This window comes from Cnephaeus nilssonii (assembly GCF_951640355.1).
Source record: "Cnephaeus nilssonii genome assembly, chromosome: 15".
Lineage (NCBI taxonomy): Eukaryota > Metazoa > Chordata > Mammalia > Chiroptera > Vespertilionidae > Cnephaeus > Cnephaeus nilssonii.
This window is the reverse complement of record NC_137086.1, coordinates 29,759,317-29,785,411: the sequence shown is the minus strand read 5'-3', so window position 1 is coordinate 29,785,411 and position 26,095 is coordinate 29,759,317. Positions and strand designations below refer to the sequence as shown.

Here is a 26,095-nt window from a genome sequence, read left to right as displayed (position 1 = left end):
AATTTATTATACTTAATGTATCATGTATGGTTATCTGTGATGGAAATTTTTTAAAATTCTGTTTTCAAACTGTAGAACATATCCTGCACTAGAGACTTTAACAGAACCTCACCAGCTCACAGCTACTTTAAGCTGTGTAATTGGAGTAGCCCGCAGTTTGGTATCAGGGGGCAAATGGTTTCCTGAAGGTCCAACACATATGCTACCTCTGTTGATGAGAGCACTGCCTGGGGTGGATCCAAATGACTTTAGTAAATGCATGGTGAGCATATTTATGATTCTGTTTGTATCTAAGTTATAACTGTATAAGTGGACATCCTGTTAATTTTTTTCAAATACTCTTAGGACATGGTTCAATGTAAAATTTGTTAATGATAACAGAATTATATCTATAGATGCCCAAGTTTAGGTCTGTGGATGGTTAGTTGATATGTATAATGTATTCCTTCATAAGTAACTTGCTGTAACCTATATTCATTTACTGATCATTTAATGTTTTAAAGCTTATTATATATTTACTATTTTCCTTAAGCAGTGACATTAAAAAACATGTGGTCATTTGCACTTAACTTCATTCTCACTGGTGACAAGGGGGCAGGATACACATTACTAAGTGTAAACTGCCAGATACTGGCTGTTCATACCTGTCCTGACATTGCTCCTCTTCCCTGGTCTCTAGCTTCTGCACCAGCATTTACTCTTTACTCTTAGTTATGGTTACATTTTAGGAGGGAGGCAAGGTAACTTCTCAGTGACAGAAGGTTGGAGAACTTTATGCTTAAACCTAAATAAATAGCTATGTGAAAATAAATGTAGTATAATTTCATTACTAAAGTAACAGCTAGTTCATTTTGAGGAACCTTTAAAAGTTCACTTCTAAGTAAAATATTTCCAGAAAGATTGTAGGATTCCCTGAAGATAATTTATTTGGGTAGATTACAATATGCTTGTGTTTTGAACTAGAATTATGTGAGTAATGTTAAATTTGTTGCATTTTCCCAGATTACATTCCAGTTTATAGCAACATTTTCCACTCTGGTGCCTTTAGTAGACTGTTCATCTGTACTCCAGGAGAGAGATGACCTCACAGAGGTAAGGATGCTTTCTGGTTGCAAAGGAATTGAGTTCTAACTTTTAATGTATATGCATAGCAATATTTGTTAGTTTAAAAGCAACTTTGGGCCTGGCTGCTGTGGCTCAGTGGTTGAACATTGACCTATGAACCAGGAGGTCATAGGTCTGTTTCCCTTCCTCTCTCTGAAATCAATAAAAATAACTTTTTTTAAAAAAATAACAACTTTGGATAGGTTCTAACAAATTAAGAATACTGTCTTGTGACTTCAATGATATAAATAGAGGGCCTTGACATCACTGCTGTTTTGACACCCAGGGGGATATTTCCATTTCTTTCTTTTTTAAAAAAAAAAATGTTTTTATTGATTTTAGAGAGGAAGGAAGAGGGAGAGAGAGATAGAAACATCCATGATGAGAGAGAATCATGGATCAGCTGCCTCCTGCAAGTACCCCACTGGGGATCGAGCCCACAACCTGGGCATGTGCCCTTGACTGGAATCGAACCTGGGACCTTTCAGTTCGTAGGCCAACGCTCTATCCACTGAGCCAAACCGACTGGGGCATATTTCCATTTCTTCGTTACTTTTTAAATGTTTTGTTAAGCAAAGACTGGTTTTTGTTTTTCCATTTTCTTATCCTATATAATAAAATGCTAATATTCAAATCTACCAAATGGCGGAACGACCGGTCGCTATGATGTGCACTGACCACCAGGGGTCAGACGCTCAACGCAGGAGCTGCCCCCTGGTGGTCAGTGCGCTTCCACAGGGGGAGTGCTGCTCAGCCAGAAGCTGGGCTCACTGCTGGCGAGTGCAGCGGCGGTGGTGGGAGCCTCTCCTGCCTCCGCAGCAGCACTAGGCGGGCATCCCCTGAGGGGTCCTGGACTAGAGAAGGCGCAGGCCGGGCTGAAGGACCCCTCTCCCCCGCCAAGTGCACGAATGCGGTGCACTGGGCCTCTAGTGTTAGTAATAAAACTGTTGAAATTAACATCTAATGACATTTTCTTTATCACTGTCTTGTTCTTTTATTTATTTTTAAAATATTTTTATTGATTTCAGAGAGAGAGAGACAGAAAGACAGACATCAATGATGAGAGAGAATCATTGATTGGTTGCCTCCCGTACACCCCCTACTGGAGATTGAGCCTGCAACCCAGGCATGTGCCCTGACTAAGAATATATAGTGACAGTTTGAAAAATGTAATTGATAATAAAAATGGCTGCTTGACTCTGGGTTGGCCCTTATAAAATACTAGAGGCCCGGTGCACGAAATTCGTGCACGGAGGGGGGTTGTCCCTCAGCCCAGCCTGTACCCTCTCCAATATGGGACCCCTCGAGGGATGTCCGACTGCCCGTTTAGGCCCGATCCCGGTGGGCAGTCGGATCCCTAAATGGGCAGTCGGACATCCCTCTCACAATCCAGGACTGCTGGCTCCCAACTGCTTGCCTGCCTGCCTTCCTGATTGCCCCTAACCGCTTCTGCCTGCCAGCCTGATCACCCCCTAACCACTGTGCTGCCAGCCTGTTTGCCCCCAACTTCCCTCTTCTGCCGGCCTGGTCACCCCTAACTGCCCTCTCCTGCAGGGTTGATCACCTCCAACTGCCCTCCCTTGCAGGCTTGGTCCCTCTCAACTGCCCTCCCTTGCAGGCCGGGTGCCTCCCAACTGCCCTCCCCTGCTGGCCATCTTGTGGTGGCCATCTTGTGTCCACATGGGGGCAGGATCTTTGACCACATGGGGGCAGACATATTGTGTGTTGCAGTGATGATCAATCTGCATATTACTCTTTTATTAGATAGGCTAGAGGCCTGGTACAGGGGTGGGGGGCCAGCTGGTTTGCCCTGAAGGGCATCCCAGATCAGGCGGGGGTTCCCTTGGGGTGTGGGGCGGCCTGAGCGAGGGGCCTGTGGTGGTTTGCAGGCCGGCCACGCCCCCTGGCAACCCAAGTGGGGCCCTGGTATCTGGAATTTATTTTCCTTCTACAATTGAAACTTTGTAGCCTGGAGCAGAGCCAAGCCTGGGGCTCCCTCCGAGGCCGGCAGCCATTTGTGTTGGGGTTATAATTGAAACTTTGTTGCCTTAAGCGGGTGGTCCCAGCCAGGGTGTGCGGAAAGCTTTGCTTCCCCTGTTGCTGGCGGCAACCCTGGCCTGCTCTCTCAAGCTCCATTCTGCCGCCATTTGTTTGAATTTGTTTACCTTCTATAATTGAAACTTTGTAGCTTGAGTGGAGGCTTAGGCCTGGCAAGGGCAGGCGGAAAGCTTGGCTTCCTCTGTTACCTAGGAAACCTTGCTCTCTGTGGCTGTAGCCATCTTGATTTGGGTTAATTTGCATACTCGCTCTGATTGGATGGTGGGCGTGGCTTGTGGGTGTGTCGGAGGTATGGTCGATTTGCATATTTGTCTATTATTAGATAGGATGTTAATTCTTATTTTGGTTCCTGGGAAGTAGTAGATTGAGTTATTCTAAATTGACATGTGATAATGATGCTGTATTTCACAGTATATAATATAAGAATTTAGTGTTATATCTATTTCGTAGACCATATTTGAGTTTTGTTAGTTCAAACGAGAAAAATAAAAAGCTACTTTTAATTGTTCTCCACATGAATGTTGTAGGTGGAACGAGAACTGTGTTCAGCCACAGCTGAATTTGAGGACTTTGTCTTACAGTTTATGGACAGGTGAGCATGTACCCCAGACCTACCCTTTATCTGAATTCAAAACAATGATTGTTCTGTCCCAGCAATTTTAGTCTCTCTCTGTATTGCAACTGCTATTTCACGACTACCCAAGGTGGTGCTTTTGAAGTTATAAAAGGACAGTTGATTTGTGAGTGATGTGCAAGTTATGTAGCTGTCATTTGAACAGTCATAATAATAGAGGTTTATCTGATCATCAAAAAAAATGTTAAACCTGTTTTTGGTTACTAAAATTATACTTTTCTTTCTATTTTGTATTATGTAGATGCTTTGGACTTATTGAAAGTAGCACATTGGAGCAAACAAGAGAAGAGACAGAAACTGAGAAAATGACTCACTTGGAGAGTTTAGTCGAATTAGGTCTGTCTTCTACATTTAGTACAATCCTCACACAGTGTTCCAAAGAAATATTTATGGTAAGAAAAATTAAATTTCAATGTTGTAATCTTATTTGATGTTTTAAAAATTGAACCTTAAGTGCCCTAGCCAGTTTTGCTCAGTGGATAGAGCATTGGCCTTCGGACCAAAGGATCCCAGATTCCATTCTGGTCAAGGGCACATACCTCGGTTGCAGGCTCCTCCCAGCCCTCACCCTGGTTGGGGCACATGCTGGAGGCAACCAATTGATGTGTTTCTCTCACATCGATGTTTCTCTCTGTCTTTCCCTCTCCCACTCTCTCTAAAAGATCAATGGAAAAATATCCTCAGGGGAGGATTAAACAACCTCTCCCCTCCAAAAAAAAACAAAAAAGAAAGAAATTGAACCTTAAGCTACTTAAAGTGTATAAATTAATGCCAGTTTATCCTTTCCATGCTAAAATTTGAAAAAGTTAATACAGTTATGCTCATTATTTGCATACTCCATATTAGCACATTTACCTACTGGCTAGAATTTATTTGTAACCCCTAAGTCAACACTTGCAGTGGCAAAAATTTGAGTTGCACATGTTTCCAGCTGAGGTCGAATTAGGTGACACCCTACCTTTTTGCTTCAGCTCTCAAATTGTGAACATGTTCTTTGTGTGTCTCTCTAGTTCTAGGGTTTCACATTTTTGTGATTTTGCTGCTGAAAATGGCCCCCAAGAGTAGTGCTGAAGCACTGTCTAGTATTCTAAGCATAAGAGAACTGGCATGGATCTAACAGAGAAAATAGCATGTTTTATTATTTTTTTAAAAATATATTTGTATTGATTTCAGAGAGGAAGGGAGAAGGAGAGAGAGAAACATCAATGATGAGAGACAATCACCGATCGGCTGCCTCCTGCACGCCCCACAGTGTGATCAAGCCCGCAACCTGGGCACGTGCCCCCAACTGGAATCAACCCTGGGACCTTTCAGTCCACAGGCTAACACTATCCACTGAGCCAAAACCAGCTGGGGCGAAAATAGCATGTTTTAGATGAGCTTTGTTCAGGCATGAGTTATGCTGCTGATTTTAGTTCCATGTTATGAATCAAGGGTATATATTAAATAAGGTGTCTTTAAACAAACACAGTAACACAAAATTCAGTTGATGAAAATGTGTACACAGAGCCTTGTAGGAATGTGATCCTGTTTGTCCCTTAGGCACAATGATGTTACTAGCTAGCAAATTAGTATTTGATAATTCCGTGTTCACAGCAACTATATAGAATATAACTACTACAAATAACAAGAATTAACTGTATTTTTAAAGTTTACAATTAAATACTATGTAGGAGAATAGTTTTGGAAGTGGTTTATGTCATAATATGATAGAAATCTATATCTATATTATATAAGAGGCTGAGTGGCCAGCCGACTGACCAGTACCTATGACGTGCATTGACTACCAGGGGGGCAGACGCTCAACGCAGGAGCTGCCGAGCGACAGCAGCTTTGCAGGGCCTTCATGCACTCTGGGACCCCATGGGGGATGTCAGACTGCCGGTTTTGGCCCAATCCTCGCAGGCCAGGCCAAGGGACTCCACCTTTCGGAGGGACCCCACTCCACAGACATCCTTTGAGCCCTGGCACCGCCCCAGGTGTGGCCAGCCAGGGAGGGACTGAGGGAGGTTGGGTCCAGGGCATGTCTGGCCCGTCTTGCCCAGTCCTACCCCGCCGTCCACCTTCTAAAGAATTTCCTTTCAATGTGCACGAATCCATGCATCAGACCTCTAGTTAAATATAAAATCTGGCAAACTAGGATGAATTCAATATTGGTTAGTACCTGTTATGTACAGTATGGTCTTTAAAACCACACTTTATTTCCATTTCTGTTTCTTCTCCATCTGAAATTATTACTGTTCAATTTGTTTATCCTGGTTAAAAACTAACCTTACAGCTGCATGAAATATTTACTAAGATTATATGAGCATAACATATTAACATAAATAATCTCTTATTTAATCGAAATCTTTTTTTTTAAATATTTTATTGATTTTTTACAGAGAGGAAGGGAGAGAGATAGAGAGTTAGAAACATCGATGAGAGAGAAACATCAACCAGCTGCCTCCTGCACGCCCCCCACTGGGGATGTGCCCACAACCAACGTACGTGCCCTTGACCGGGAATCGAACCCGGGACCCTTGAGTCCGCAGGCCGACGCTCTATCCACTGAGCCAAACCGGTTTTGGCTAATCGAAATCTTTTGAAGGGAGTTGTTTATAATACTGAGTACTATTAATTCATGTGGAGAGCTCAATTTTTCATTTAGCAATTGAAATCCTTTGACTTGATTGTAAAATTAAATAGATGTGGTTGTCAGAATGACAAAATGTAAGTATTATTCTAAAAAATTTATTGAGTTACATTGGACTAGCCAACAAGATAATTGTATTGCTTCAAAGAGTTGTAATTTTGTGTTTAGTGTTTCTGTGGCAAATAAAATCTTGTGCTTCAGTTGTTTTGTTCATGTTAGGGTCTTGTGTAAAGATTGCTTGTAGATATGAATGTAACATTAGTAAGCAAATCCTTATAAATTCTGATGGCTAAAAATTTCATATTTGGTTACATTTAATATAGTCTGAGCATCATTTAAAAAATGTTTTACGTTTAATTTTGCTTAAAATTCTGATTAGACATTTTCCGTTTTTACCTATCTTAAAGGTGGCCCTTCAGAAGGTTTTTAATTTTTCGATTTCACATATATTTGAAACAAGAGTGGCAGGCCGGATGGTGGCAGACATGTGCCGTGCTGCTGTAAAGGTGAGTTTGGGTTTTTTGTACTGATGAATTAATGAATCAGTAACCAACAGATTTATGTGACTAATTTTTTAGGTATGTTTCTTATACTTAAAATACATAGTCCTTTCAGTAGCTGCTTACAGCCCTTATTTGCCACTGAATATAGTGCTAGTGTATACTTTGTGACTGTTAAGTATTTGTACCTTTCAAAAAACTTATTTATATGCATATGTTTTCAGTGCTGCCCAGAGGAATCTTTGAAGCTATTTGTTCCCCACTGCTGCAGTGTTATAACTCAGCTTACGATGAGTAAGTCATATAGTTACCATTCTGTATTTACAATTTTAAATGAAATTTTATTCTGTTTCTAGTATTCTGTTAATAAAAACAGATCCTTTAAGCTAGGCAGTATCTTAATTTTGTAGTTTGGGGGGAAATTGCTCAAAATAAGGTATCACCATGTTGACAGGTAGATTAGAAATTTTACTTTATTAAATTGATATTTTCATGCAAGAACCATTTAAAAGTTGCCACAAAAATACCAGTTATTTTGTGACTAGAGGCTTGGTACATGAAAATTCATGCACTGGAAGGGGGGCGTCCCTCAGCCCGGCCTGCCCCCTCTCACAGTCTAGGAGCCCTCAGGGGAGGGAGGCGACCCGGCGATCAGGGGAAGGCAATGCCCCCATCACACCTCTGCTGCTGCCACTGCCGGCAGCGCAAGCTTCAGCCGGCCCTGGTTACCTGAGCCTCGGGCAGCCTTGGGCGGCTGAGCAGCCGCCATCCAAGGCTTACCTGTGCCTTGGGCCAGCCCTGGGCGGCTGGGGGGCTGAGGGGACTGGGGTACTCCGGAGGCAGGCGCGTGGAGCCGCCAGGCCCACCTGGGGGCGGGCCCGGACTTGCTGCATGCCTGCCGCCCCAGTGGGGCTGAGGGGACTGGGCGCCGCCATCTTTGAGGGCGTGACAGTCAATTAGCATATTATCTCCTTATTGGCTGTGGGTGCCTCCATCTTTGAGGGTGTGGCAGCAATTAGCATATTCCCTCTTTATTAGATAGGATATGTGCATGGTCAGACATTTGGCTGCTGTGTTTATTTTCTGAATTGTGAGTTTCCACCTCTTCTAAAGCAAGAAGGAATTGAAAAAGTCTCCCAAAAGAGACTTTTTCAGCTGTCGGAAATATTAAATGTAAATATGTAAAAAATGATTTGTTTAGTTGGATACATAGATTTTTTTTTCTCCCCTCTGTACTATTTTGCCTTTTTTAGATGATGATGTATTAAATGAGGAAGAGCTAGATAAGGAGTTACTATGGAATCTTCAACTTTTGTCTGAGGTATTGTAAATCTTTGGAATAAAAAAATATAATTGTGAAAATGTTGACTTGCTCTTAGTATTTATTCTTTTTTGAAAGTTTGATATTAAACCATGAAAGGTCATAAGTTTTAGGTATTCTTTTGATTTAGTGGCAGAAAGTCAGATAATGCCACTTTCTAATATCAGGAGTATAATTGTTGATTACCTTATGTTCAGTATTATTGACTTTTTACTGATTTATTAATTCTAATATAGGTAACTCATTAATTGGAAAGGTTATTGGATTTGGGAATTCTTTTTTTCTCTGTGTTCTAAACTTGGCCATTAATCAGACTTGAGCATTCAAGAACCAAAGAACAGAAATTCCATTATCTCTTAAAGGAGAGGGACTCTTTTGGAAAGGATGTTACTATGCCATGGCACTTGAGAGCCTGGACTCAGAAAATGAGTTTGACCTTTAAAAAGAATAGATTGTTAGAATATAATGAATAAGGCCTAAAATGAATTACTTTAAGAAAAACACTGTTAATGCTTTTTAAGACTTCTTTCATGGCCAAACATTAACCTTTGCATTAATTATTGATTCTTAAACCTTTTACCCCAAATATCTTTGGGCTAAAAAATCTTTCTCTTTTTAGATTACTCGAGTGGATGGGAAGAAGTTGCTTCTTTATAGAGAGCAACTTGTAAAGATTCTCCAAAGAACCCTACATTTAACCTGTAAGCAGGGTTACACTCTGTCCTGCAACCTTTTGCATCACCTTCTTCGTTCTACCACACTCATCTACCCTACAGAATACTGCAGTGTGCCGGGTGGCTTTGACAGGTGTCTTTCTGAATACTTTCCTATCAAGGCAAGCATTTTTAATAATTTAGGATTCAAGGATATATTCGGTTATTTTCCTAAGGAATTCAAAGTGTGGTTGTTGTTTTTTCTTATGTATGAAGGTGTCACTTCTTTATTTTAAAAGTAGATTATATTAAAACTTCTTGGGTTATTTATTTTGAAGATCTAATTGGCTTTTTAAGTGGCTTTGTGAATGAGGCAGCATTCCCTCTGGCAGCTAGAATGGCGCCCCTGGAATGTTTTAAATGTGTGCCGCATAGTATATAGTGCTGGAGCTCCTCTGGTTTCCTTCTTTTCCGTTCTGTGTGAGATGACTTGTTGTGCCACATCAAACCTCTATAATTCCATGTAATTTTATCGGGGAACTCAGTAGACTCACATAAATTTACTGTTACTCTTTTTTTTTTTTTAATATATTTTATTGATTTTTTACAGAGAGGAAGGGAGAGGGAGAGAGAGTTAGAAACATCGATGAGAGAGAAACATCGATCGGCTGCCTCCTGCACACCTCCTACTGGGGATGTACCCGCAACCAAGGTACATGCCCTTGACCGGAATCGAACCCGAGACCCTTCAGTCCGCAGGCCGACGCTCTATCCACTGAGCCAAACGGGTTTTGGCTACTGTTACTCTTATAAGTAAACTAATATTTGAGGGGCTCTTTAGGAAGACCTTTTCAGGAGTTATAATGAAGGGATAAAATGTTGTCATGCCATTTTTGTGTCCATTATTCACTATCTTAGGTTTGGAACACTTATACATATTTTAACATTTTCAATTATGTATATATGTTCTTTTTTCAACTTCTCAACCGGCTGAACAAATGCTGTTCTTTTCTAGGACTGGGGTAAACCGGGGGACCTTTGGAGTCTGGGAATCCAGTGGCATGTTCCTTCTTCCAATGAAGTGGCGTTTGCCTTCTTTCTGTTGGACTCTTTTCTTCAGCCTGAACTCATCAAACTCCAGCAGTGTGGGGATGGAGAACTTGAAATGTCTAGGTTAGTTTTTTTGTTTGTTTGTTTTTTTAAATAATTAATTGGTGTTTTTATGGTTTCAGACTAAAAAATATCTTTTTTTGTGCCTTTCCTTCTCTCTATGGATGTCTGCTGTATTCATTTTCAGTGAGTTTTGACCATCGACACAAGTGTAATTAAAAACCATTTAATATAGCGTTGTGTAACAGAAAATTTGTCATAACATTTAAACATAAATGGTTTTTGTCCTCACTTGTTTTTGGTGCTTTTTACTTAGCTGTTTCACATGTGCATCTTTGAGAAGTGTGTAGGTATGTCCCCTTTGAAAGTAATTCCTGCTTTTCTAGGTTCAGCTTAGATTTATTGGTTTGTTTCTTCTCGGTAATTCATTATTGCTGTTAATATTACTTAAGAGAAATATCTCTGTGAGGTAATTTTTTCCCCCTTTCCTATGGGCTTTAATAAGAAAATTATTTCAAATCATTAGACTTTTGTAGTTTGGATGTTTGACAGTTCCTAAAATAATAGTAGGAAAATTACTGTGTGTCAAATATCAGGAAACTTTAATAGTAAATTCAGTAGAAATGGGATTGGAGGAAGAAGTATGATTGACTTCATGTCAGCTATATAGTCTATTGCACAAAACTGCCTTTTGAAGTGAACGTTTAGCTAGTCCATTTTTAGATGAGAAGATATGCCAGAAGATTTCATGTAATACTGTTTTCTTGTGGTAGTGATCTTTAGGTAAATAGGTGATTAAATTCAGAATTGTTTCACAAAGCACAATCAGTCTTTGTTACCTGTGATTATTTAGAACCTGCTTAAATATAAGCACATCTCTTATTACCAGTAAATATCTGTTTAATTACCTTGAACTATTAAGTGGGTAAACTGTGGTCGTTGCCATTCTTTTTGCCTTAATTTTGTATATCTCCACTTGATGGAGTTTTTGTACTTGCCCCTAGATTCTTGGCTTTTTATTAAATAGGGATTTGGAGTCTTGTAAAATATGAAAATACCTTTTATTTTTTTCTAGAGATGATGTTCTACAGAGTCTGACTATAGTGCACAACTGTTTAATTGGCTCAGGAAACCTCCTACCTCCATTGAAAGGAGAGCCAGTTGCTAACTTGTAAGTAAAAATAACTACTTTATATATTTTGCTGTTTTCCCATTTGGTATATATTTTAAGTCTTAGTCACATAATGATTTCCTGGTTTTATAATTATTGGTGGTGTTTGTATCACTTTAACCTTTTTGTCATTGATAGGCCAAAAAATACCTGAGGCACAACTTAGGTCTGTAAACTTTAAGGCTTATTCAGATATTCATATGGTGCCAGGATAACTTTGAGTTTTAAATATTAATTTAGTGATATTTAAGTTTATCTATTAGATTACTAAGTTAATTAAGAAATACTCTGCTTTAAAAAGGAAAGAAAAATACTTTTTTTTGGTCTGCTGTCAACATTGATTAAAGATTTTGTAGCAAAAAACAGTTGTTTTTTAAATAAAAATTTGTCCAATGTTATTCATTATGATTTTGAACTTTTTAGATCTATCAAGTTGCTTTTTTTAAATGTAAGTGCTTTTCAGAGTATTATTATTTTGAAAGAGTGTCTTGATTTAGTCTATTGTTAGTGCTACCATTTAAGTTGAAAAATTGAATTTAATGGACATCAGCAAATATGTAACTTGAGCTCATGTAATAAGTAGATAGCTACTAGTTTCAGTATACCATCTTAGATCATTTTCTGTCTACATCAACATCTCATTGCTGAACAACTTAATGAAAATCACATAAAAATGAGTAAGTAATCCCTGCCTGCTCAAAAAACACAAAGAGGAGAATTATTTGTGGATTTTGCAACAAAAATGTTAAAAAGCTTCAAGGAATTGTTTAAAATATGACTTGCTTGTCTTCCTATATTTTGTATAATCACTGTTTGGAATCATACTTTTTCATAATTCCCATTTATTTCCATCTAAGAGCTGTCTTTAGACATTGAATTTTAGTTTGATCATTAGATTTAAGAGGGAGAAGTGGGGCCATTTCAAGTAAGGGAATCTGTTTTCAGTTTACCTAGGAATTTGCTGAATTCTTTTACAAAACCTTTGTTTTTCATTAGTTTTATAGTTTGATATCAGAGCAGTATTACCAAATTCATTTTTATGAGAGATTGATTTTTAAATTATTTTTTAAATTCTCACCTGAAGATATGTTTATTGATGTGAGAGAGAGAAAAGCATAGATAGTTGCCTCCCATAAACTTCCCCACCAGGGTTTGAACCCACAACCTAGTTATGGTCCCTGACTGGGAATGGAACCCGGCAGTCCTTTTGGTGCTTGGGAATACCTTTTGCTCCAACTAACTGAGCCCGCCACCTGGCGGGGCACAAGAGATTGATTTTAAACAATAATTTTAAATGAGACCTAAAATTAAAATCAATGGTTTTTATTTTCCTGGAGATTTTAACAGTGTATAATACAGTAAAAATTTTAATATATAATGAGTTTATTACATTAGTAAATTTAGTTGTGCTTGAACTTGTTGACAATGAGAAGTGTCCTCATTTAATCCAAAAATGTATCTAAGAGCAAAAGCATGTGTAATCTTGTGTATATGATGAGAGGATTTTTAGTAGAGTGACCATTTAGATGTACTTCTTGAAGGGTCAGCTAAGGAGGCCTGGAGGTTTTTCGATATGGAAGTTCCTATCATCATGTAGCCATATTATGCCATGTGGACTATAGTAGGGAATTGACACAAATAATTTATCTTTTTTGTGTATATATATATATGCATATATATTTTTATTGATTTCAGAAAGGAAGGGAGGGGGGAGAGAGATAGAAATATCAATGATGAGAGAGAATCATTGATCGGCTGCCTCCTACACGCCTCCCAACTGGGGATTGAGCCTGCAACCCGGGCATGTGCCCTGACTAGGAATTGAACCATGACCTCCTGGTTCATAGGCTGACGCTAACCACTGAGAACACCGGCTGGGCAAGAATTTATCTTTTGAAATAAATGTGCACCCGGACAAAATTGCCATATATTTTGCTGTTATACACCAATTAGGTTTATATATAATGAAATGCATTTTCAATAAGGAAAAGAATACCATGTTATAAAAATGTTACGAATGCCATGGACTATAACTAAATAATTTGTTAGCCTGCATTACTATACACTATCAACTATAAAATTGATCCTGAGTATCCTTTATAGATTTTTCCCAGAAAAGCTGAAGAAGAAAGATCATTTAAATGGCGATGTTTTGTTTTTGACTTTTCACTTTTAGTGTGAAAATTTAATATAATGAAGTAATAAAAGTTATTTAATGTAAATATACAATTATTAGATTTTTAAATATATTTAAACGTATACATATAAAATGTTTTCTTAACACATTTTTAGGATTCTTTATAGTTACGTACATCTCTGCAGGGTAATGATTAAATGAAGTTGAATTAAAAATGAATGAACAGCCCTTAGCTAGCCGTTGAATTGCCAAAACACGGAGTATAGTCTTCCCTGGGCCTTTAACTCATTCTTAACAGAATCCTTAGCTTTAAAACCAATTTCTTAACTGGTATCATCTTTATCTGAAATATTAATTTGTTTTAATTTGTTTTGGTAATATTTGTTTTCTTTATATAACATTTTGGCTTTTTTTGGCTGATAGTAAATTGGTTCTCACCAAAGTATCATAAAATAAAGTTAGCTTTTTAAATTTCTGAAATGCTTTTTTAATAAGTCAGTTGTTAAAAATCTTATAAATATACATTGATTTGAAAACACTAAGTACTTTCAGTTGATGGTGCCATTGTTCTGTGATATTAAATCACACTGCCTGGTGTGAAGAAAGAATATCTGTAGCACAACTCTCAATTAAATTATCAACAGCACATCAATTTGAAACTAGTACATAAAAACAACAATAGGAAAGTAGTTGCTCTATGGGAAAATAGAGTAAAATGTGTCAGGTCATGGAGAAAAGGAAAGGCATAAATGTGACAGATGGCTTAAGTGTAATGCCTACAGTGCTAACATTTTACCGATGTTAATAACAAACAATTTTGTCTTTGTATTATGGGACAGTATGCATTTTTCAAAATACTCCAGCAGTTTTTGGAAGCACATAGCAACTCAGTTTTTTAAAATTTCAGCTTATGCTTTTCTTATATAAATCTCAATTAGGTAAAATATTCAAGCTGCTTTATGGATTGATTGATTGGTCAAACCACTCATTATTAAGTTTGCCTTGCACATGTATTAGTAGTATTTGTCTTCTGGAAAATTGAAAAGTAATGAAAAACTTCGTTCTGAGTTTTTCTCTAAGAAAATCTAACCTAGTTTCTAATAGAGTATATGGGATGATCTTAAAATCCTATTGTTCAGGGGAATGGCTACTAAATATATGAACTATGCTAAGTGATTAGAGACTGACAAAAAATAAACTACTTAGATAAGTTGATTATCTTAATAAGTATAAAATAAATGATATACCTAATGTATCTGCATTGTAATTGTTGGCCTTTAGCAGTGTAGGGGGTCACTAAATATCTTGTATATACTATACATTTTACTGTTTCAAATGATGGGTAAATTACGGTTCCTTGAGGGTAATTAAAGGATACATTTTTTTAGTTTAGTACAATTTTAATTTTTAGCAGTTTTGTTATACTATGTCTGCTGAATTACGCTTACATTGGAACCTCTTTATTTCGCCCTCGGAACCTTTAGTTGATGATTTAATAGGAATATTTGTGATACAGTCTGTACTCATAGTTCTACCTTTATAGCTGTGGAAGTTGGAGTATGTCTCTTCAGGGTCACAGGAATTTTGGACACTTGCCTTTAATCCTCAAATCATCATTAATTTCTCCTTTTGCAGTCCACTCATAATCTTTTAGGTCTAACCAGCTATCTCAGAAAGTAAAAAACTAATAATATCTATAAAAGCAGGGTTACTCAAGGTAGAGGAGTCATCATTTTTCATCTCCAATATTTCTTCTTTACTTTGTTCCCCCTTTTCTCTGATAGATCTGTAAGTCATTCTTAGATCATTCTTAAGATCGCAGCTTTTACTAACTTTTCACTCAAGAAAAATTCATACTTAAGGTCTAAGAGTTGAGACCATTTCATTAATATGTGAAAGGATGTGTTGTTATGCGATGAGGGGCAGGGCTAGCTAACCTCTCTTGGCACCTCCAGGGAACTACCCAGCTCTGCTGGGGGAGCCGCACACAGAAAAGGAAACAGTTACTACTCCACGGTGAGTAATCCTGTTTTCTCCTTATTTCACCTTCTGACTGTTTTCTTTGATTTTTTAAAAGCTTGTGTGTCAGACATGAAAATAGTTCTTATGCTCAGCATAAATTTTCAACCTAGCACTCTGTAAGATTTCTCTTTCTTTACTTAGCAACCTGTTATGCACATGGTAGAGGAAGAGCTAGCTTTTCATTTGTGTCTATTGCTATTATTGATGCCTAGGATTGAATTGCATAACAGAACACAGAAATAGGCTAATTGTCTCTTGTGAAACACTTCATAATCTTGGCTGGAATAAATACCTAGTGGCTTGGTTTTATACCTTCAGGATTGTTTTCCTTTGGGAGGGGAGTGATTATTGGAAAGGGTAGCTTGTTCTTTCACTTATAGACAGGAAGAGTTATTACTGTTTGTGGTTGTGTTATGACAGTTAACCTAGCTTTCATTTGCATATTTGATTTGTATATTTTGTTTTTATGTTATTAGTCACTGCTTCCCTTTTCACCATCTTTTTCCTCCAGTGATTGTTTTCAGTTCTACTCTGATCAAATCTAAAGAAGATTGCCATCTAGTGGTATAAATCACATAGTTGTGGAAACTTACAGGTCCCGTCCCCTCCTCCCACCCCCGCCCCGTGGCACACATATTGAATCTTGTTATAAATTAGATGGCCTGCTACTATTTAGTTGATTTAACTTTATTATTTATAGATGGTATTATTTATAATATGTTGTGTTGAAATTACTTGTCAGAATTTTTAGTTCCTGTGTCAAAATACTTACTCCTTGTAAAATGAAACAGTGAATGTGAGTAGAATGAATTTCACTTTGGGTGGGAAAGTGATGGTATTTGATTTAAATTATATATATTGCTACTATGGCTTTTAACCAGAACGCATATCTATAAGTTGACAGTACTTTAAATCTATTCAGCTAAGATTATGTTCTTAACTAAAGTTACAAGAGCAGTTTTAAGTAACAGAGTATGGCTGCACATGACTTATAAAGTGGCCACAAGAGATAAATAGGTCATGACTAGAGATTTTTTTTAGAAAATTATTCTTTTAAAGATCAGAAAAAATAAATTGATATAAATACATTTTTATACTTGTGGAGAAACATTTACTGTAAAACATGTCAACCCAAATGGAGTTCAATAAACTTATTAGATAAGAAGAGATCAGTTAAAGCTGAATCTTAGATAAATAAGCCTAAGAGGAATTAGTGATGGATAAGAATAAACAAAACCAAAATATATGTCTAACCAGATGCTTTCTCTACATTTGAGTTCTGTAGATGTATTTTAATTTAGATTTTAAAAACAAAAGCCTAAGTAATTTTTATTTAAATGTATTACTTAATACTATATTTTAAAATTCCATGCAGGCTGATATTTTAAAAATTGATCATCTTCAAAATTTTTAATAGGAAAACTATTTAGAGTGACACATGGGTTTTAAAAATTGGTATCAGGGCTTGTAGTTGAGACTTGTTTTTAAAAGTGATTACAGTGTAATGGATTACTAGGATCATAAATGCATACCAAAAAAAACCATTTCAAATTACCAATTAATAGGGGTTTTTCTTTTTAATTTGTTTGATAGGTTCTCCCCCCCTCCCTTTGGATATAGTAAAAATTGTTCCGAGGTTTGCTGTAGAGATTGTTTTTTACATTACTTGTAAGACTGATTTTATGATAATTAAAATGTATGCTTGGTTCAATATTATTTGGTACTAGGTATGGACTGGGTAAGGTACAATTGTATTCCTACTTTAGTAAACTACTTATATTTATAGCAGCAGTGAGGAGACGTCCTCTCAAGTGACAGCTCATGACAAGCACCTCCCCATCCTCTCCCAAGGGAGGTCAGGCCAGGGTGGTAACAGTCTTAATGCTTTTTGCTTGTTACTGCTTAAGCACAGCCTTTTTCTCTTTGCTGGTGAAATCTAATTTCAGTAGCCATGGACTTACCACCCCCCCCCCCTTTTTTTGTTTTTTAAATATATTTTATTGATTTTTTACAGAGAGGTAGCGGGGAGGGATAGAGAGTTAGAAACACTGGGGATGTGCCTGCAACCAAGGTACATGCCCTTGACCGGAATAGAACCTGGGACCCTTCAGTCTGCAGGCTGACGCTCTATCCACTGAGCCAAACCGGTTAGGGCTGGACTCGCCTTTACATTCATTGTAAAGGAATCTGATTTTATTTTTACTGACTAAACTCTGGGTACATATCTATTTTTCAATCATACACAATTTTACAGAATGCTCAAGTTTCCAAGCTTTATACAATGAAAACCAGATTTTTAAAAATATATATCTTTTATTGATTTCAGAGAGGAAGGGAGAGGGAGAGAGAGATAGAAACATCAATGATGAGAGAGAATTATTGATTGGTTGCCTCCTGCATATCCCCTACTGGGAATTGAGCCTGCAACCCTGGGCATGTGCCCTTGACTGGAATTGAACCCGGGACCCTTCAGTCTATAGGCTGATACTCTGTCTACTGAGCCAAACCAGCTAGGGCTGAAAACCAGATTTTAAGAATTAGAATTTGAACTTGAAAATCTCTGAGAAGCAAATCAGCATTTTATATTATAACCCATTACCATTCTTTGTTTATACTCTGTAGGCTTGGTTTTGAATCTTGTGATGATTCTGTTTTCATCCTAGGCACTAGATGATGGGGAGGGACATACTTATAATTGTCATTTTAGTAATCTTGATGTTATTACTATTTAGATAAATCCCAGAATTTAAAGCTATGAAGTATTAAGGTAAAGATAACTTAATTCAACTTATAAAAATACACTAGAGATGCAGTGTGTTGATTTTAAAGTGTTTTCTTCATTATAAGGCTGTGTAATTCATGAGAGATGATTAATAACTGTAAAATTTATGTTTGTTACTACTTAGCCCTGTATTAGATATGCTTATCCCCTGTTTTCTTGGCATTTGTGCCTGTGTTTCTCCTCTTAGAAAGTAATATCTCTTTGTTTGTAAAAAGTTATTGAATTCAGTCTCAAATTTTGATATAAAATGTTGAAAATTCAAGTATTTTTAATGTAGAAAATTTAGATTTCAGTTATAAAAGTTTGTATTTTCCAATACCTGTTCTTACATACCTAAAAAGTGACTTTTCATTTAATAGATTTAACCAGCTCAGTTTGTTCCAGTAACATGTTTCTTTGTGACAGATCTTTAACTAGAAAATGCAGTGTTTTTTACCTCTGAACATCTTCTGAAGTAGTGGCATTTTTCTGCAGATGGTAGGAGAAATCAGTTTGGCTGGTTTTAAGAGGAAGGGTAATGATTGTCTAAAGAAGCTTGTCTGCTATATATTCTACAATAAAATTTCATTGTGGGTTTTTGGTGACTACTTTTAACCCTTACTATGCTATTACAAATCTGACTTTCCTTTGTATAAATGTATAAATGTTTATCATCAGACTTAAGCTTTTACACTTGACTATAGACTATCAATACAACACTCATTTGGGCAGTGAATTCCCCTCCTAAAGTCATTAAATGTAAATAACATTTTCTTTTAAGATGAATATTATTGTCCTTACTGATAAACAGATAGCATCAATCCTCAGAAGGATAGAGTAAAGAAGTATGGAAGATGGGAAATCTGTGTTTGTTAAAAGAGCATCATCATCTTTGTTTTCATTTAAACATTCTAGCAATGACATTTTTCCCTTTAACCCTTCTTATTGGTATTATTAATAAATACAAGCACTCTTGTTTTTATACAGGGTACCAAGTATGGTGTCCTTGGAAGAGACAAAGTTGTATACTGGACTTGAATATGGTATGTGAATCCTAATCTGAGTAAATCTGCATAGTCTATTTTTTGTCAATTTTTCTACAAGGGTTAAAATGGAATAATTTTGTAGTTGTAATTTTCCTAGGCTCCTTTTTATATATAAAAATGAATATTAATTACACAATAGTTATATTTGCTTTTTCTGGAGAAACTAGAAAATTATTATATTAGGATAAACTAGTACAAGATAGAAATTTGGGTCAATAAATATTTGGATATTTTCTACTTGCAGAAGCAGACTTTCATATACTCTAATATTCGTTTATATTTAGAACTAGAAGCCCGGTGCACGAAATTCGTGCACGGCGGGGGTTGTCCCTCAGCCCAGCCTGTACCCTCTCCAATCCGGGACTCCTGGAGGGATGTCCGACTGCCCGTTTAGGCCCGATCCTGGTGGGATCGGGCCTAAACGGGCAGTCGGACATCCCTCTCACAATCCAGGACTGCTGGCTCCCAACTGCTTGCCTGCCTGCCTTCCTGATTGCCCCTAACCGCTTCTGCCTGCCAGCTTGATCACCCCCTAACCGCTCCGCTGCCAGCCTGTTTGATGCTTAACTGCTCCCCTGCCAGCCTGTTTGCCCCCAACTTCCCTCCTCTGCCAGCCTGGTCACCCCTAACTGCCCTCTCCTGCAGGGTTGATCACCTCCAACTACCCTCCTCTGCTGGCCTGGTCACCCCTAACTGCCCTCTCCTGCAGGGTTGATCACCTCCAACTGCCCTCCCTTGCAAGCCTGGTCCCTCTCAACTGCCCTCCCTTGCAGGCCGGGTGCCTCCCAACTGCCCGCCCCTGCTGGCCATCTTGTAGTGGCCATCTTGTGTCCACATGGGGGCAGGATCTTTGACCACATGGGGGCAGCTATATTGTGTGTTGCAGTGATGGTCAATCTGCATATTACTCTTTTATTAGATAAGATAGAGGCCTGGTGCATGGGTGGGGGCCAGCTGGTTTGCCCTGAAGGGTGTCCTGGATCAGGGTGGGGTTCCCTTGGGGTGTGGGGCGGCCTGAGCGAGGGGCCTGTGGTGGTTTGCAGGCCGGCCAAGCCCCCTGGCAACCCAAGCAGAGGCCCTGGTATCTGGGGTTTATTTTCCTTCTACAATTGAAACTTTGTACCCTGGAGCGGAGCCAAGCCTGCTGCTCCCTCCTGGGCAGGGCGGCAGCCATTTCTATGGCAGTTAATTACCTTCTACAATTGAAACTTTGTAGCCTTAAGCGGGTGAGCCCGGCCAGGGTGTGCGGAAAGCTTTGCTTCCCCTGTTGCCGCCGGCAACCCTGGCCTGCTCTCAAGCTCCATTCTGCCGCCATTTGTTTGAATTTGTTTACCTTCTATAATTGAAACTTTGTAGCTTGAGTGGAGGCTTAGGCCTGCAACGGCTATGGAAAGCTTGGCTTGCTCTGTTACCTGGGAAACCTTGCTCTCTGTGGCTGTAGCCATCTTGGATTGGGGTTAATTTGCATATTCTCCCTGATTGGCGGGTGGGTGTGGCTTGGCTGGTGGGTGTGGCTTATGTAGCAGAGTGATGGTTAATTTGCATATTACCATTTTATTAGAGAGGATTGTTTTAGAACTGATATACTTGATATGAATTAGAATATTATAACCTTTATATATTCTGACTATCTCTGTATTTTTCTACCATAGTTAAATTTTAATAAATATTTATGCAAAGCATTTTATTTTGTTCATTTAATGTTCTGAATCTAACATTGGTAGAAATTTTTTTTTTTCTTATTGCTGGATTAACGCTGGAGTTAGTTGCATACATTAATTGCTAGAGTAATTTTAGCTTGCTTGATTTGGGTCACCCATAACTAATTAGAGAATCCTATGCATTTATGGTCTCTAGTTAGTAAATAGAGTCTTTGAAATATTGGCAAAGATGGGTTTTTTTCCTCCTACTTCCTTGCCTATCTAAACAAGTTTTATAAGCAGGTCATTGTAAATGTGAAGGTAACTCTATATCATGCCTAGTCATTAATGCAACTATTATAAAGGCCGACTCACTTGTTTATTTTCTCCTGGATATATTATCTCTTCTTTAAACAAACTGTTGATATAAACTTCAACAGTATGGGAGCATTTCAGTGTCTCTAAAATACCTTCTCATTTTTCTAAAACAGATCTATCCAGAGAGAACCACCGAGAAGCAATTGCTAGGGTCATAAGGAAACTTCTCAGTAAGTACATATATGCATTTTATTTATTTATTTATTTTACTAATAAATATTTAGGAATTTAATTTTGTAGCATATGTGCTTTTATTTAACATTTTTCATTCTCACTGGTGAGAATATCAGGTGGTGTCTTTTTCCTTTATTAGACTTTTAACTAATGTATTAGGAATACTGTAGTTAATTCAAAATATTTTAACCAAAATCTGATTTCTTCTCCTTTTATAGACCATATACTTAATAATTCAGAAGATGATACCAAGTCCTTGTTTCTTATCATAAAGGTACAATTGTCATTAATAGTTTCATAATTATTAATATGACAGGGTTTGATGCAATGACTTATAAATATAAAATTTGAAAACTTTGACACAGATTATTGGAGACCTTTTGCAATTCCAAGGATCTCACAAGCATGAATTTGACTCCCGTTGGAAAAGCTTTAACCTAGTAAAGAAATCAATGGAAAATCGGGTCAGTATTTTCCCCTACAACTCTGAAATAATATTTTTAAAGATGTGTAATATTGATATAATCACCTGATTTAGTGATTATTAGGCATAGAGAGAAAGTTGACATAAGTAAAAATAGTAGATTTTCAAATATGATATCATGATATAATCAAAAGGATCCTAGGAAAAAAATGTATTTTTCTGAAACAAACTCTTCAGTCTATTTCCACAGTCTCTGAACTCTCAGTGGGAATTTGGAGTGTGGTAACTTGGCAATGGCATTGAAACTGCCTTGTAAAATACTGAAGTACTGAGTAAAAGATAGGAATTGTCCAAAGGCACTTTATATAGGTCAGAGAAAAATATATCTCATATATTTATGCTTTAGGAAAAGTCAGTACAAGTTTCTCTCAGAGCATGGAAGAAAGAATACTTAAGTTAGCCATTTGATATTCTTGGCAGTTTTCTTTATAGGAGACTTTCATTTAAATTGAATCTAAAAAGGTTGTGTTAGTTTCATATTTAGGCAAGAAGTGCTAGACAGAAGGAATCCTATATAATAAAGAGCTAATATGCAAGTGGTCGTCAACGCCATAATGGCTCAGGCACAAATGAGCTCGCGAGAGAGGAATGGAGACCAGCCAGGCTGCGGCCTGGGAAAGGGACAAGCTGCCCGCCCCGTGGTCCCCGGCGCCTACAGCTGCAGCCAGCCCGGGCAAAGCCGGTCCAGGTCCTAGGTGCCTGTGGCCGGCCAGAGGGAGGGAAGCCCGGGTCCCGGATGCCTGCGACCACAAGAGGAGGGAATCCTGGGTCCTGGATGTGGGGCGAGGCAGAGGCAGTTAGGGGCGATCAGGCTGGTAGGGGAGCAGTTAGGGGCAATCAGGCAGGCAGGCAGAGGTGGTTAAGGGCGATCAGGCAGGCAGGCAGAGGGGTTAGAGGCAATTAGGCAGGCAGGCAGGCAGGCGCGAGCGGTTAGGAGCCAGTGGTCTCATATTTCGAGAGGCAGTCGGACATCCCCTGAGGGGTCCCGCATTGGAGAGGGTGCAGGCCGCACTGAGAGACTCCCCCCCGGCCACCCCCCTCCGTGCATGAATTTCATGCACCAGGCCTCTAGTGGTATATAAAAGGGCAGGGAGATGTTACAAGCATGGCTTGTTTTAGGAAACTGGCTGTTGGGAAGAGTCGTAGGTGCTACACCAGGTCATTTATAATTTTTTCCCCAGAAAGTGCTTCAGTTTTATATTCAGGGGTGTCATTAAAGATTTTTTAACTAGATCTGGCTTGAATATTAGAAAGAGCAATATTTAATTTAATGAATTTTGAAAAGCTCTGTTACCACTGTGAAAAATAAGCAGTAGGGGATTGAGACTAGAAATAGGGAGGGTGGTTAAAGTGTTTTAATAGCCCAGATGGAGAAATAGCCTGAATGTGGTCACTGGCATGAAGATGGAGATAAAGTGTTTTGAAAAAGAAGGAATTGTGGGGACTTGATGACCAATGTGACTGGATAGAAGATTGGGGGTGAGGGACAGCTTAAATGATAATTTTCAGAAAAATAAAAGGTATTCTATTCTGTAGTAAACACACACAGTTACCTAGGGAGTCTACTTATAAATGTAACTGAGTCCAGAAGTTTTCTTTATAGGCTGTTTGTGTACTTTGAACGAATAAGAACCAGCTCCATTGCTTTCCCATGCATGGATCTATTCATAAATTATCAGAAAAACAGGGTGTTGGATGAGCGATTTAAAGGGAATATTCCTATTGTTATACATAAAATTGATTGGAATAGTACATTTTAAAATAAACCTGATGGCTTTAGAATAAATGAATTACCTCCACTACTCACCAGCCTGCCGTGACCTTCTTTGAACTAATTTTTCATTAAGGGTTTCAGGACAATCCACTGTTGTCATTTAGAGAAAATGTTGAAGTGTTTTCTACTTTTTCTTTCAGCTCCATGGGAAAAAACAACATATCAGAGCACTGTTGATTGACAGAGTAATGTTGCAGCATGAGGTAAATATCTTTTTAAAATCAAGATGACTTTTTTAAATGACAGTTTTCCAGATGAATATTTAATTACTTGTGTTACTTCATAATTAAATGAGCTTTTAGTACAAACTTTTGAGATTTGATTTACATTGATTTCTTTTTGTAGCTACGAACACTAACTGTTGAAGGTTGTGAGTACAAAAAGGTACATCAAGATATGATCAGAGATCTTCTTCGTTTATCTACAAGTTCATACAGTCAGGTAAGGCCTAGTCTAAACACCACTCTCCCCACTCTCCCATTTTATTACATGCAACCTAAATATCCCTATTTTAACAAGGGAGTTTAAATTTATTGGCATAGAGAACATCTTTCAAATTGTAAATATATTCATGCTAATTTAGCTAGTCTTTTAAAAATAATTATTTTTGCTGTGTGTAATTGCTTCTCCAATTAAAAAAAAATTAATTGAAGTTGATGGATAATGCTAGTGTAATGTTGCTGCCACTTAATTAAATCACATCATAAAGGCCATGTAATCCCTCCTAGGTGTTATGTTTGGATAAACTACCATGTGAATTATGGGGTCTATCCTTTAAGGTAGTATGGGACCAATACTATTATCGCTAATCATGGAAAACTGAAAAAAGTAAAGAGATTTATGTACAGCTAATTATTCTGTATTTATAAAATAATATAAATTGGGAAACTAGTCTCTAACGAAGATATTTCACCTAAACTTACCTTGAAAAGGGCTTAAAATATGTACTGTGTGTTGTTTTTATATTTACACTGAATATTTTGCTTATGTTATAAAATATGTGGTGATAACATTTGCATTGAAAAAGTTAACTTCTGTGTTTTAGAGAAAATCAGACTTTTCATCAAGAGTAACTCGGAATAAGAAGTTTAATATTTTGCTGATTATGTTACTGATCAAATGCATACTGATTCCATTCAGTCTCGCCTTTATAAAAAATATTTGTACTGATGTAACCTAAATTGTAGATATGGTTGGTGGTCATGCTTTCCTTTCGATAAAAAGATAATTATTTGTTTTTGTTAAGGCATTGCTTTAATATGTTTTTCTAATATAATATTTAAATTTTTACTTTATGATAATTCATTTAGGAATTTTTGTAGTTTGTCTATCATTGAATAAAAGTTCTCTGTTAATAATACTCTCTCTAGGTCAGAAATAAGGCTCAGCAAACATTTTTTGCTGCCTTGGGAGCATATAACTTCTGCTGCAGAGATATCATTCCCTTGGTTTTGGAGTTCTTACGACCCGACAGACAAGATGTCACACAACAGCAGTTCAAGGTACAGTTATTTTTTGTTTTGTTTTACTATAAGAATTTTTCAAACACACAGAAAAGTTGAAATAAATAATTCTTCAGTGACTGTCTGTATGTCCACCATTCAGGTACTGTCTTTACCATTTTAAAGCTTTATTTACCTTATCTCATATCTATTTCTTCAGCCATCTTATTTTTTTATGTATTTCAAAGTAAGTTGAAGACATCAGTGTACTTCACAGGTATAGTTTATTTTTTTTCTCCCCAATTATTTACTTAAATTATTTATCACAACCGTTTAGGATAATGTGACCAGCGTGAAGGAGGGCCTAACATAGTAAGTTTGAGCAACTGAGAGAAAGCTTGTGTGATGAACACAGAGGAGGAAGGAAATGATGCAAGATAAGGAAAATACTACCTCTCATAGGGATGCAATATAGAGTGTAGGTGATATATAATGGTCATTTATACCATCAGATAGAACTGGGCTGATTGAAAGTGATTTATGCCGCGTGCCTGCCACCCTGGCGGGGAAGAGGGGACTGGACACCGCCATCTTGTGGCTGTGGGTGCCGCCACCTTTTGAGGGCATGGCAGTCAATTAGCATATTCCCTCCTTATTGGCTGTGGGCGCCACCATCTTTGCGACAACATGAGGGTCAGTTAGCATATTCCCTCTTTATTAGGTAGGATTTGTTTGGACAAGTTTAATTTGAAGTAGTTTCAATAAACTAAGAGGCAAGGCAGACATCTGAGTTTGGATTTAAAAATACTGTATCAGTGTATATTGATGATAATTGAAATCTTTAGAGATGGGTACGAGAGCCTAGGAGGAGAGTGAGGCAGGACCAGAAGGCAGGTGTTGAGAAAACTTCATTAGAAGCCTAAGAAGAAGAGGTAACTGAGAAGGGAAAGGTAATAAATACATAAGAAAATAAGGAGGAATTACAGACGATAACGAGACTTCTTTCTAGAAGGAAGACACAACTAGTGCTGTCAGTTGCTTTCTGGAAAGA

The 26,095-nt window shown here is 37.8% G+C and overlaps 1 protein-coding gene across 2 annotated transcripts in view; it reads left to right on the top strand.

Annotated features, from left to right (window-relative positions):
* The window catches only part of PSME4 (proteasome activator subunit 4), a gene marked incomplete at its 5' end in the record, with an annotated part of 89,977 nt that overhangs the window by 38,342 nt on the left and 25,540 nt on the right, over nt 1-26,095 (top strand). For both annotated transcript variants that reach the window (XM_079792521.1, XM_079792520.1), the window contains 17 exons: nt 76-262; nt 1,003-1,092; nt 3,690-3,754; nt 4,038-4,188; nt 6,839-6,937; nt 7,156-7,225; nt 8,185-8,252; nt 8,872-9,087; nt 9,921-10,078; nt 11,091-11,186; nt 19,094-19,149; nt 21,284-21,340; nt 21,563-21,618; nt 21,710-21,808; nt 23,743-23,805; nt 23,948-24,043; nt 24,973-25,104. In XM_079792521.1, coding sequence (XP_079648647.1) covers nt 76-262; nt 1,003-1,092; nt 3,690-3,754; nt 4,038-4,188; nt 6,839-6,937; nt 7,156-7,225; nt 8,185-8,252; nt 8,872-9,087; nt 9,921-10,078; nt 11,091-11,186; nt 19,094-19,149; nt 21,284-21,340; nt 21,563-21,618; nt 21,710-21,808; nt 23,743-23,805; nt 23,948-24,043; nt 24,973-25,104 — 1,759 coding nt within the window. The remainder of the gene's footprint in view (nt 1-75; nt 263-1,002; nt 1,093-3,689; nt 3,755-4,037; nt 4,189-6,838; nt 6,938-7,155; nt 7,226-8,184; nt 8,253-8,871; nt 9,088-9,920; nt 10,079-11,090; nt 11,187-19,093; nt 19,150-21,283; nt 21,341-21,562; nt 21,619-21,709; nt 21,809-23,742; nt 23,806-23,947; nt 24,044-24,972; nt 25,105-26,095) is intronic.